The following is a 12,883-nucleotide window of genomic DNA, read 5'->3' on the forward strand; positions in this document are numbered from 1 at the left end:
AGCACTGGCATTTCTTTTTCCACCGATGCCAATTTTGATAGTTGATCCAGTAAATTAATCATGGACTTCACCGCCCTGACAAAGACGAGGGCGCTTGACCGCCTTCGGCGATTGTGCCAATGTTTACGTTCTGCGGTCACAACACCCAACCTTCTTTGTCCCTCTCTCAAAGCTGCATATCTCCTGGGCTTTTCTGCACTCCGGCCCTCCAATCTTATCTTGCATTGGAAATCCTTGTATCTTCTTACAAAGTATCTTATTTTGGATTTTGGAGACTTTCTGTTCCTTTCACATCCCATAACATCTATTAGCAAGCAGTCTAGTCGCTTAGAAGATCCCGGTCGCGATCCCGCTAAAAGATGGACTATCTATGAACACCATTGAACCCATCAATTCCGGTAAAGAAATTCCCTTTTCAGTTGCCTTGAGATATCTGGATCGGGAATTGACGGAGACCTCGAAGCGCAGATCGCCAGCCGACTGGCGCAACATGGAGGATATCCGACCGACCGCGAGGTGGGCAAACCGCATGTTGCGCCCTTTGACTTCCGTCTACCACCGATTAGAAAAGCATCACGAGATCCGCGCCAGTGTCGCGGATGCGAAAACGAAAGCCAATGCTGGCAACGCCAGCACAGAGCGCATCAATGTTTCGTCGAATCGAAGTGGTCAACCCGCGACCGACCAAGGCTGTACCTACCCGGACGAAGAGCCTGACGATCCCGCCTGGATTCCCGGACGACCCCCGAGCCGCCGGATTCGACACAACTACTCGACTCGGGGGCAGAGGAACGGCGCGCGACGACGGACTCGATTGACAATCCAGAGCCCGGAGGCGCAGCGGACGTTGCCTGGCGCGATTGAGATTGCGACTCCCCTGATTACCGGAAGATCCCACGGGTCCTTGGACACCTCCTCGTCAATCAGAAAACAACTGTTCCGGAACGTTATATCGGCCACTGGCGATGGCGAGGCTAGCGACAGTCGGAAAGGCACTCGCTCCAACAATAGCAGTTTCCCTGCTTATCAAGGTTCCTGGAAAGAGGTCCTCGATATCTGTGGTAACCCGGGATTTGTGGATATCGCGCGCTATTTAGATCAAGTACTTCTTAAGTTTTTGAATAACACTCGCGAAACTCCGACAGTTATACCTCAACATGCACAAAGAACACGCGGACCGCGGTCGCTGATGTCGATGGCTCTGCGCCGCCTTCCGGATTTCATTGCGGAGGAGCAGATATTACAAGATGAAATGGAGGAAGACGGGGAGGTTGATATGTGCGATGCTTACTTTACTGAGCTTGAGGCCTTCTATGCGTCAAACGACAGCGGGTGGCAGCCGCTCCGCGAAACAGCGCGCGCTCGAGGCATCCATTTGATCTCGGATATGATCCGGAGAGGATGGATCCCGCGATTGGCCGCCTGTCGCTTGCTCAAGGTGTGCTTGGAACATGATGAGTTCGATGCTTTTGAATCTTTGTTATCTCGTTGCTTACTTGATGTCGCCACTTACGGTTATCCGTCGGCTTTTGGACCATCCAAAGCTAGTGACTATCGCGAAGACCCTATTCGGGTTCTGCGTGTTTATTACTCGCGCGTCCCTTCGCGGCGGTCCTTCTTCTACGATGAATTGGCGAAGCTTCTCACGCGAGGGGTATTCCCTCCTGAATGGATGGTCACCAGCCTTTGGAAAAAGTGCGTTGATGGAGCGATCCAATCGGTATCTGCTGGAGACGGGGATTCCGCGGCTGCGACAAAAGCCGTTGAGGCCATCGTTCTCGCTTCTGCTGGCATTTATCCGAACACGGGTGCGATTTCGGCTCGTTTTGAAGGCCCACCTGCGCAGCGCTCTGTGAGATCGAAAGACACACGTGCGTCCACAACGAATGCGAGTTCGTTGCTTGAAGGCCGGGCTCCATGCCCTGTTCCTATCCAGGACGCCTTGAGCAATCTCATCGCTAGTCTTGTGACCGCGCTATGCGGAATGTGCATTACACGCACGCAAGCATCCGGGCCTGACGAAAGGACAAGCGGGCTCAAAATCCGACAAATGGTCACGCGCTTTGCGTTTAACGTTCAAAGAGCCATTGGCAATACCTCGACGCCTGGGGATATTCAAGCACAGGGACTACAATCTCTCCGCCGCGGATATGTCCTGTTGGGCGATGTTGTACTACAGGCTAACGAAGACGTCCCGTACAATCTGATTATGTGCTCTGATGCATTGTCAGAACAACACATGAATACATTTTGTCTATTATTGGCTGCGCAGCAGGACACGGTCAAGGAGCTAGCCGAGTTCGTCCGACAAGTGTTCCATTGCTGCGGGCATGCGCGCAAATCCGAGCCGACTCGCACTCCTCGGAGGATCAAAGACACGGTCACACGACTCGCTCGGCTGACGTCTTTGGCCGGGGTGTCTCTTCTGCTGGATAAAGTCGCAGCCGAAGCTGCGATGTTACTGGCGGAGATGACTCTGGACGAGGATGACCACGCATGGGCATTAGAGATGCAAGGTGAAGCTATCTCATCACAGCAGGAGCAGAGGGCGGCGACACGGCCTACTGCAACGAGTGCTGCAGCGGGTGAAGCATCTGCCGACCAGCCCAGCGATACTTATCGATGGGAGGATAGTATTGGAGAATGGGTTGCGAACACACCTGCCTCCAAACCCCTGGCCGCCCGGGCGAAACTCGCGTCGAATCTTGACTGCTCAATGAGAAGTAGCGCTTCGGCCAGCCCAGCTCCGTCCGAGACGATGGCTTCCAGCGTGACATCATCCGCACCATCGTTGACCGGCAAGAGGGAACGTGCTCAGCAGGACTTTGAGGTGCGGTCGCCCAAACGACTTCGATCGGCCTCGCTGAAGATGACGAGAGGAAGCTCTGGCGCTACGCGCCACGAGCCGGAACGGCCAGGCGAATCAGACTCTGCCCCTGTAGCCGCCCGGACTCGCACGGCTCTCCGCGACCTCTCCCAGGCCAAGAACCGCATGATCCAATCATCTCGAAGGCGAGTATCGACCGTCGGCAGCAAGGATCTGACCCCTGTTCCGAGTGGTTGCAGTAGCGTTCACTCCCTGCCCCAGATTGAAGTGGTTATCGTCAACAAATTTGCACCTGCAGTTGACACGACAAGGACTCAACCAGATGCCGTGCTAGTCTGCAGAAAATCGGCACGATTAGCTCGAGCCTCAATATCTGCTTCCGTCTCCGCCGTCACCCCTACTGCCATTGTGACCGAGTCGAATAGAAGAACGACTCGACCTCGTCGCGCACGACTACCACCGTCACCGCCGGTGATGTCCTATTCCGACGAGGACAGCGACGATGAGCTCAGCTTTCTGGCTTGAATTGTCACCTCTTTGTGTTGGTATTTTAGTGCCGTTTGTTCTACATGGTTTTCCTCAGGGTGCGCATGAATTGTCGGGCATGGCGGGCGGTTTATCAGGAAATTCTTCGGTTCAGGTTTAGTTTATAGTTTTCTGGATGATACCCGGGGCGATTAGGATACTGTTTTCCATTGTTGAGTATTTGTTTGGATGGTCTGTTTGATTAATCATTGATAGAGTAAAAAAAGGGTTTGTGGAATCAACTTGGCACCGAAAGGGTTTCATTAATCATAAGCATGGCATCATTGACAGTTCGAGATCCGGTTTCAAGTAGAAGAGAGACATTGATTAATGCTCCGTAGTTATTCTTGGACTCTCGGCGTTGATGGTGATGATGGATTTTTCCGTCCTTTTGTCGACTCCCTGAATTCTTTATCCGGAGTGGAACGGGGCAAGCCAACTGGAAAAGGTTAGAAGTGTTTGAGATGTTTGAGATGGAGAAGTGACGGGCAAACTTGGCACTTTGTCAGGTGTCACTCCCTCTCTCTCGAACCTGTCAACTCCATCAACGGCCGCGACTGGGTGTTTCAACTTGATGGGGACTTATCCCTGATCATTATCCCGCAAGATAGTCGTATGGTGGAGGGTGAGGAAAGATCAAACACAACTTCTCTCCAGTCCTGAGCAATTCTCACCACCATCACGGCCATCACGACCACTGTCGGGCGTGGTGTTTAACCGCCCGGCGTCAGCACTTTCTTCAGGCTCTTGCATTATGCATCGGCACGAATCCTGGTTCATTTCCAATTGTACTACTTACATGCGACGGTACTGTACCTTACTCCGTACCTCACCGATGCCTTCCAGGCTTCCCTTTTCCCACACAAGCGCAGAAAGAAACCCACTCTGTCCCGCTTGCACTCCGCCGGCGTCTCTCGTCCCTCCGCCTGCATTGGCTCGCCCGACGCAAGGGCGTCAGCCAAGCCGCGAGATCTCAACCCGACCTCCGCTTGATTGTTTCAGCATCGAGCCATTCACATTGACCTTGCCAATTCGCGGTCGCCCGGATCAGCCGCTGTGGCGGGCGCCAATCCTTCCTTTGGAGCCGACGATGCACCGCGGTTGGATGGATATGTCCAATTCCTGGGCTCAGAGGCGAATACTTCTCCTGTAGTCTATCGGCCTAGCTAGCTAGGAGTCCAACCAGCCAAGGCCCCACGACCCTCTCTCCCTCAACTCTCGTCTCCACCCTCCACATGATGATAATCTGAACCAAGAAGCTCCAGCTCAAGATGGTGCACCGGCTCAGCATCCCCATGAGCCTGTAATGCACTGACTCAATTTCCCCCTCCCCTCTAGGCCCGATGACAGTCGGCCAGTAGTGGGCTTCGAGACCAAAGCACAGGGCAAGACACAGATAATGAAGCAGAAAGGAAGGGGATTTTTTTTTCGCTTGTTCTATCTATGTATAATCAATCCCCACGGCTGGGGAAAAGCCTACTTTTGTTTCCCTTCTCCCTTGACAGTGTCTGTTCTTTTTCTGTTCACTTCATATGATCCCAGGTGGTCCTTTCGTTTCTTTGCCTCCACTTTTTGCTTCTTATCACCCCCTTCTTTTCGGGGTCTGTGTTATTTTCTTTTCCCTGTCCCTTTCTTCTGGGGGTCTTGTCTCCATTTGCTTCGTGGATTGTGGTCTAGCCATTAGTCTCAATCCTCTCATTCCTGTTCAGCTGTAGGACTAAGTGACTGGCTCACCAAAAGCTCAGCATTCCGTTCGTTGCCCGCCGACCTTTACAATTTGGCCCAAGTATTCGGGTTCCCGGCGACCGCTCATTCCTCTCACCTTTCAGGAAAGCAAGGCTTTGTTTCCTGTGAATCTTGGTTTGGGGATCTGTTGTGTGTGACAAAGCGAGTCAAAGACGAGACGAGAGAAAGCGAAGACAACGCCATTGTTGGTGATCACCATATCCAGGTGGTTGTGGGATCCAGTTCACTGCCTCCTTGGTGCCATTTATCCACCATAAGACCTTGCAAACAACCTGATCTTGGTTATTCTGTCCAGACTGACTGGTCAAAATACATTTGGCATCACATTTGTCCTCCTTCCCTCGTGGAAAATCCCTTCTACGCAGAGCCGGTCTCTCATAGAAGATATCTCTCGTTTTGGCCCACGGGTGACCTGTTGCTGAGCCCTTGCTCACTGTCCTTTGACGTTCTCTCTTTTTTCCCGTCCTTGGAATCTCTTTTTTTTTTTTCATAATGCTATCCTTCATTCTGTGTACGTCCCTGGTTGGACTTGTTTCTGCTGAAGAGCTAGAAAAGCGTGGTGGTGGCGGCGACACATCGATGTATGAGATGCTCAATGATGATCTCGCCCGGCTGAGCTTGCTGGTGCTGGGTCTGATGGCGGCTGTTGTGTATGTGTGGAAGATGTGGCATCGACTCTCGAGTCATCTGCGAAGACTGGCCAGCTTCAACAATGAGCGACAACTATACTTCGTGACGCCGGACTCGATGCTATCGAAGATCAAAACTCACATCACCTATGCGCCCTTGTTCCGCGCCCGACACAATCGCGAATTCCAATTGTCCCGGGCCGTCAACATGGGTACATTGCCGAGTCGACTTCACTCGTTTCTGCTGGTTGGGATCGTCGCCATGAACGTCGTCCTCTGTGTGGTCACCGTGCCATATGGCACCACCGAGAGCACTGCCGCAGGCATCATCCGTAACCGCACCGGAACAATGGCCACTGTGAATATGATCCCATTGATCCTCATGGCCGGTCGAAACAACCCGTTGGTTACGCTGTTGCAGATTCCATTCGACACCTTCAATCTGCTTCACCGCTGGCAGGGCCGTATCGTGGTACTGGAAGTCATCGCTCACATCGTGGCTTGGATGGTCCCCAAGGTTCAGACATGTAAGTAGCCGTTGGTCGGCCAGCTTTTTCGAGGTGATGCTAACACTCTTTGCTAGCGGGCTGGGCCAAGATTGGAGCAAGTCTTGGGGCAAGCAACTTCCTTCTTGTTGGCCTGATTGTGAGTGCCCGAGCCGGTTCAATATGCGCTATAGAATCTTGCTAACATTGACTCTAGTCGGGATGTGCTTTCGTAGCTCTCCTGTTGCATTCGCCTTCGCCCATACGACACGCCTTCTACGAGACGTTCCTCCATCTTCACATTGTGCTCGCCGTGCTTGCGATCGCCTTCCTCTGGGTCCACCTCAATGGTATGGTTTCTCAGTACTACCTGATGGTCGGCATTATTTTCTGGGCTCTGGAGGTAGGTTCATCTAATTTCCAGTGTCGACGATGATTCAGTGCTGACACGATCCCAGCGTGCTGCGCGGCTTGCGATTCTCGTGTACCGCAATTGTGGCCGTGAGTCCACCACGGCCCTTGTCGAAACCATGCCTGGCGATGCGATGCGGATCACCATCAAGATGGCCCGACCCTGGACCTTCAAGCCCGGCCAGCACATCTACTTGTACGTCCCTGCTGTGGGATGGTGGACTTGCCATCCGTTTTCGGTTGGATGGAGCGAAGAGGCCGAGTCTCTGTCGGACGAGAAAGGAATTCCCATGAACCGACAAGATATGATGGGCTTGCAAAAGACCACTATCTCCTTGCTCGTACGTAGGCGAACCGGCTTTACCGACAAGCTGTTTCAGCGGGCGCAGAACTCGCCTGGTGGGCGGGTGTCGCTGCGGGCACTAGCGGAAGGACCGTATGGCAGCATCCACTCGATGGATTCTTACGGCACTGTGCTCCTCTTCGCCGGTGGTGTTGGTATCACCCACCAGGTGCCGTTTGTGCGCCATCTCGTTCAGGGGTATGCCGAGGGTACCGTGGCAGCGCGCCGTGTGACCCTGGTCTGGATCATCCAATCCCCTGAACACCTCGAGTGGATTCGTCCCTGGATGACTAGCATTCTGTCCATGGATCGTCGCCGGGAAGTGCTCCGCATCATGTTGTTCATCACCCGGCCGCGCAACACCAAGGAGATCCAGAGTCCCAGTGCGACCGTTCAGATGTTCCCCGGCCGACCGAACATCGATACCCTGGTTGGCATGGAGGTCGAGAACCAGATCGGAGCGATGGGCGTGCTCGTCTGCGGCAACGGTGGTCTGAGCGATGATGTGCGACGGGTATGCCGCACTCGACAAGATCGCACGCAGGTCGATTTCATTGAGGAGAGCTTCACCTGGTGAGCTCCGTCTGAGGGGTACGACTCTCTTATATAAAAGGCATTCAACATTTTGGCCCCCAAGCCTACCAACTCTCGGTGACTACGGATGCCCGCATCTGATTTGTCACGGGCCTCTTGGTACGAATATTGACATTTCCGCTTTACGAGCCTGTGTTGTCCCCCGCCTTTCCCTTCTTTCTTTCTGCCGGCGACCGTGACTCTGGGTCTCAAAGGGTATATATATACTAGTTTTGTTTGTGTGTTATGTTCGATCTGGCCGTGAGTTTGCACTAAACTCTCTGGCTGCGTATATACTTGATCATATTACCTATCAATTCAAATTCTTTGGCCTTTGCGATCAGAAGTGCCCGGAGTTGAAGATCGTTGACGTATGGATGACCGGTACTAGTAGTATTTCTGGTTACCAGGAGTACGTCCAAGGTTTGTGGCATGCTGCAGGTCTCGGGATTTGGATCGGGATTCACATCGACCGAGGTCGACCAGGATCAATTCTTGATTCGAGTCGATTCCGAAGATGGCTGAGTGCATATTGGTGATGATCAATGGCATAGTCGACAAGAGAGGTTTACGGTACAAGAAACCGGTCATGTTCAAATGCCCAGTTTCATAAAAACCATAAACCGGCACATAGGCAGTTGCCGCACGTGACATAAGCTGGATGCCCTCGAATTGGGCAGCCTCTGTTTCCATGCAGCCAATAAGAACAGCTTTCTATACTTGAATGTCGGTCCACGGCTGTGGCATTGTACTTATACCACTAATTGTGAATGCCTCTATCTACCAGTCGAACTGTCTGCCCGGTAAGTGGGCAGGTCGGAGCAGTTTTGGAACTGGAGGCTTATAGGATTAGGCATAGTGACCCTCTTCGAGATTCCAACAACAGAGAACCGGGCAGGCCTTTACAAATGGGCATAATCAACTGATTCTCCAGATGGCATCTACCGGTAAAATGTTGAGACGGAGGGATTCTTGACCAGCTCGGATTAGAAATCAAGGGGTGGGGCAAGTTGAGCGGAAAGTTTCCCTCATTTGCTTGTGGGATGGAGGAGAATGATCACCAATCCAGTCGGTGACAAATGCCCGCGTTCCGAGTCCGATACTACCGTATTCCATTTGTAATCCTTCAGTTGTTGGCAGTGTCCGCAGTTGTTCGCAGCGGCTGGTTCTGGTATCAAGCGTATCGGGATCAATGGGACGGGCAGTTGGCGCCTGGCAAGTTGCCCCACGCGCCCAGGATACGTTACTTTAATCGTGGAAAGATGGCGTCGATGCACCAGTGGCATCATCATCCCCTCCTCCATTACTTAGCTGGTTATCAATCCCCTCGCCCGCCATGAGTGGGCTGTTCTATAAAGTCCCTCGGTTCTCCAACGTCTTAGCTCGGTGTTCCTATCGACCTACCTTTCCTCCCTTCACTTCCAAGACCTTTCTCTCTGCCCAATTGTTTTCATCTTCTGCTGCTGCTACTGCCGCCAAGATGAGCTCCCCCGATATCACTTTGTATACCGCTCAGACTCCCAATGGAATTAAGATCTCCATTGCATTGGAGGAGCTGGGGTATGTCTCTGTTCCCGGTTTTTGGGAGGTCACAAGCTAATGAACAATAAACAGCCTGCCCTACAAGGTCGAAAAGATCGATATCTCCAAGAACACCCAGAAGGAGCCGTAAGTTGTGCCTATCCTTTGCTCCCTCTCCCCTGCTGCGCCGTCCTCTTCCCTTCCCTCGGGAGAAGAGAAAAGAGGCCTACCACTAACACACAATAAACCCAGATGGTTCCTCGAAATCAACCCGAACGGCCGCATCCCCGCCCTGACGGACACCTTCACCGACGGCCAGAAGATCCACCTCTTCGAGTCCGGCGGCATCCTGCTGTATCTGGCCGAGCAGTACGACAAGGACTACAAGATCTCCTTCCCGCGGGGCACGCGCGAGTGGTACGAGATGAACAACTGGCTGTTCTTCCAGAACGCCGGCGTCGGCCCCATGCAGGGCCAGGCCAACCACTTCGTGCGCTACGCCTCCGAGCACGTCCCCTACGGCATCAACCGCTACGTCAACGAGACCCGCCGCCTGTACGGCGTGCTGGACAAGCGGCTCCGCGAGAGCACCTCCGGGTTTTTAGTGGGTGACCACATCTCGCTGGCTGACATCTCGCACTGGGGGTGGGTGACGTGCGCGGGCTGGTCGGGCGTCGACATCGACGAGTTCCCCCACCTCAAGGCCTGGGAGGAGCGGCTGCTGCAGCGCGAGGGCGTCGAGAGGGGTCGCCATGTGCCCTCGCCGCATACCATCAAGGAGATGATTAAGGATAAGGAGGCCGCGGAGAAGAGTATGCGCGAGACTAAGGAGTGGGTGTTGAAGGGGATGCGGGAAGATGCGAAGAAATAGGGGACCCTGTTTGGCTGTGTGGGGTGGGGAAGTTAGTGAACTGTAATAATGAATAAATCATGAATCAATCTTAATTTCATTTTCTGGCGCCATGGGATTCTGAGTAAAAGTGAATGGAACATTCAAAGCGTGTGAGGTGTCAGTGATTGCAGGACTGACGGTAGTTTAACTCACTTGCTGAGGGAAACCGCGGCGGCGGGCTTAGTCACGCAACCACGTGAAAAGCTTTTGCCACTTCCCCCCGGAGGCCCTGTTTTCTGGCCTTTGTAGTTGATTCGATCCCCTCTTGCTCCCTCCATCTCACAGAACGCAAGGACACGATCCTGCACGGGAAATCTCACTAACGAGGTTCTGACTGACTGACAGTGACATGGCTTGGCGCAACCAGGGAATCACCGGCTCCAATAACATCCCTCTGGGCCGGAGGAGGTTCGGCGGCGATGAGGCCCCAGAGGACGAGAGTCGCACCGCGACACCGGCCTCTGCGGCTGGGGATAGCGCCTACAAGCGCGGTCGAAGCCCTGTTCGTGGTGAGTGGCTCTTCCATCCCCACTCGACAAAGATCTCCCTCTTATATTGTTTCTTACTAACGTCTCTAGCTGATCCTCCCGCGGACGGTGTCAAGAAGCGCAAGAAGCGCAACCGTTGGGGTGATGCGCAGGAGAACAAGGCCGCCGGTCTCATGGGCTTGCCCACCATGATCATGGCCAACTTCACCAACGAACAGCTGGAGGCGTATACGCTGCATCTGCGTATCGAGGAGATCAGCCAGAAGCTGCGAATCAACGATGTGGTTCCAGCGGACGGTGACAGGTTTGTCGAACTTCCTCTCCTACATGCTACTGGAGTCGCTAACCGTTGTGGTTTTCTATAGGTCTCCCTCGCCTCCTCCCCAGTACGATAACTTTGGCAGACGTGTAAACACAAGGGAATACCGGTATCGGAAGCGTCTCGAGGATGAGCGCCACAAGCTCGTCGAGAAGGCGATGAAGACCATTCCTAACTACCACCCGCCCTCTGACTACAGACGTCCCACTAAGACCCAGGAGAAGGTCTACGTGCCTGTGAATGACTATCCAGAGATTAACTTCAGTATGATAACTAACCCTCTAACTCCTAACCGTTGTTGTGCTCTGTATCCCTACTTGACTCTGTGCTCGAGTCGGGCTTCTGATGACGACGTCGCCGCCGCGCGATGGGATTCTCCAGCTCGCTTCTTGCTAACCCTTGCTGCTTGATGTTGCACTCCTCTTTGCTCTTTCACCCTGAAACAAACAAAACAAAAACAGCTTGAACTAACACCTAGGTTTTCCGCTATCTTTTCAAAGTTGGCTTACTCATAGGTCCTCGTGGTAACACCTTGAAGAAGATGGAGACAGAGTCCGGCGCAAAGATTGCGATCCGTGGCAAGGGTTCCGTCAAGGAAGGAAAGGGTCGCTCTGACGCCGCTCATGCCAGCAACCAGGAAGAGGATCTCCACTGTCTGATCATGGCGGATACCGAAGAGAAAGTTAACAAGGCGAAGAAGCTGGTGCACAATGTCATTGAGACGGTAAGTTTCCTTCCTATGGCTTCGTTCAAGACACCGTGCTCATGGTACCTAGGCTGCCTCCATTCCTGAAGGCCAGAACGAGCTCAAGCGGAACCAGCTTCGAGAACTCGCGGCACTCAACGGTACCCTCCGTGACGATGAGAACCAGGCTTGCCAGAACTGTAGGTTTGCTCCCAATCGTCCTTGCTCCCCAATTCTAACACAGACAGGTGGTCAAATCGGACACCGCAAGTACGACTGCCCTGAGCAGCGCAACTTCACCGCCAACATTATCTGTCGCGTCTGTGGTAATGCAGGCCACATGGCTCGCGATTGTCCTGACCGCCAGAGGGGCTCCGACTGGCGCAACGGCGGCGGCTATGGCGGCGGCGGCGGCGGTCGCAGAGCCATTGGTGGCGGCGACGCCGTCGACCGGGAAATGGAGGTAAGGTCTTTTCCGTGTCTTGTGATTGATTGTTACTAACTTGGACCAGCAACTTATGCAAGAACTGTCTGGTGGTGCTCCTGGAGAGAACGGCCACGTACCTCGTCGCATCGAGGCTGGACCCGATCAGGGCTACGATGACCGTGATGCGAAGCCGTGGCAGCGTGGCCCTCCCCCCAGCGATGTGGCTCCTTGGCAGCAGCGCGGCCGCGACCGTCGCGACGACTATGGATCTCGCGACCATGGCAGTGCGCCTCCCTGGGCTTCTCAAGGTCGTGGCGGCCACGGCGGTCACGGCGGCCATGGCGGCGGCGATTACGGCTATGGCTCTCAGGGTGGCTACGGTGCCCCTGGAGCTCCACCCCCGTGGCAACAAGCGCAGGCTGCCCCCCCTCCGCCCCCAGGTGGACAGGCATCGTACGGCTACGGAGGCTATGCCTCTTACCCTGGCATGGGAGCGCCCGGTGCTCCTCCTGGCTTGAGTGTGCCGCCTCCACCCCCGGGCATGCCCTCGATGTATCTTGGCAATAGCGGCAGCCCTCCCCCACCCCCTCCTGGCGAGGGACCGCCTCCTCCGGTATGTTTGCTTTAGGTGTATTGAATCTGCAGCACACTTGACTGACCTGTTACAGCCCCCGAGCGAGCAGCCTCCTCCCCCTCCCCCACCTGCTTAGGGGATTTGCAGGACCTGCATCAGATCATAACGACAAAAGCCTACTGATTTCAACTGGTGAAATGAACCATGGGAGTTGCTTTGATTTGAAATGAAATTCGACAGGAACTCGCAGGATAGTAGGGCGGCATACGTGGCGGCGAGTCTGGATTCGACTGGACGGCGTCCGGCCTGCTGCTTTTATTCGTAGTCTCTTTAAGTGTACTAGCTAATCAATATTGTCTCTTTGATGTTTTCGGAAAGTTCTTAGTAGTGGAGAACCTAGAATCCAGGTGAAGTGCCGAAGAGCAAAAGCCGGAGTGA

General features: G+C 53.9%; 4 protein-coding genes across 4 annotated transcripts; all 4 read left to right on the plus strand.

Annotated features, from left to right (window-relative positions):
- Nucleotides 1–298: 298 nt before the first annotated feature.
- BO86DRAFT_347114 (uncharacterized protein) lies at nucleotides 299–3,528 on the plus strand. The gene is made up of 2 exons (XM_025669271.1): nucleotides 299–398; nucleotides 464–3,528. Exon 2 carries the CDS (start codon nucleotides 491–493, stop codon nucleotides 3,350–3,352), a length of 2,862 nt encoding a protein of 953 aa, XP_025523409.1. The 5' UTR covers nucleotides 299–398; nucleotides 464–490; the 3' UTR covers nucleotides 3,353–3,528.
- Nucleotides 3,529–5,313: 1,785 nt separating this feature from the next.
- Nucleotides 5,314–7,735, plus strand: BO86DRAFT_217302 (ferric reductase family protein). The gene is made up of 4 exons (XM_025666903.1): nucleotides 5,314–6,254; nucleotides 6,311–6,372; nucleotides 6,430–6,615; nucleotides 6,671–7,735. Exons 1-4 carry the CDS (start codon nucleotides 5,591–5,593, stop codon nucleotides 7,541–7,543), a joined length of 1,785 nt encoding a protein of 594 aa, XP_025523410.1. The 5' UTR covers nucleotides 5,314–5,590; the 3' UTR covers nucleotides 7,544–7,735.
- Nucleotides 7,736–8,845: 1,110 nt separating this feature from the next.
- Nucleotides 8,846–10,024, plus strand: BO86DRAFT_392543 (glutathione S-transferase family protein). The gene is made up of 3 exons (XM_025672831.1): nucleotides 8,846–9,099; nucleotides 9,154–9,207; nucleotides 9,313–10,024. Exons 1-3 carry the CDS (start codon nucleotides 8,876–8,878, stop codon nucleotides 9,929–9,931), a joined length of 897 nt encoding a protein of 298 aa, XP_025523411.1. The 5' UTR covers nucleotides 8,846–8,875; the 3' UTR covers nucleotides 9,932–10,024.
- A 178-nt stretch (nucleotides 10,025–10,202) lies between these two features.
- On the plus strand, nucleotides 10,203–12,803 carry bbp (putative zinc knuckle transcription factor/splicing factor MSL5/ZFM1). Its single transcript, XM_025672832.1, has 8 exons — nucleotides 10,203–10,461; nucleotides 10,531–10,744; nucleotides 10,806–11,023; nucleotides 11,260–11,483; nucleotides 11,536–11,644; nucleotides 11,693–11,907; nucleotides 11,957–12,484; nucleotides 12,540–12,803. Exons 1-8 carry the CDS (start codon nucleotides 10,302–10,304, stop codon nucleotides 12,579–12,581), a joined length of 1,710 nt encoding a protein of 569 aa, XP_025523412.1. The 5' UTR covers nucleotides 10,203–10,301; the 3' UTR covers nucleotides 12,582–12,803.
- Nucleotides 12,804–12,883: the final 80 nt, after the last annotated feature.

This window comes from Aspergillus japonicus (genome assembly GCF_003184785.1).
Source record: "Aspergillus japonicus CBS 114.51 unplaced genomic scaffold BO86scaffold_72, whole genome shotgun sequence".
Taxonomy (NCBI): Eukaryota; Fungi; Ascomycota; class Eurotiomycetes; order Eurotiales; family Aspergillaceae; genus Aspergillus; species Aspergillus japonicus.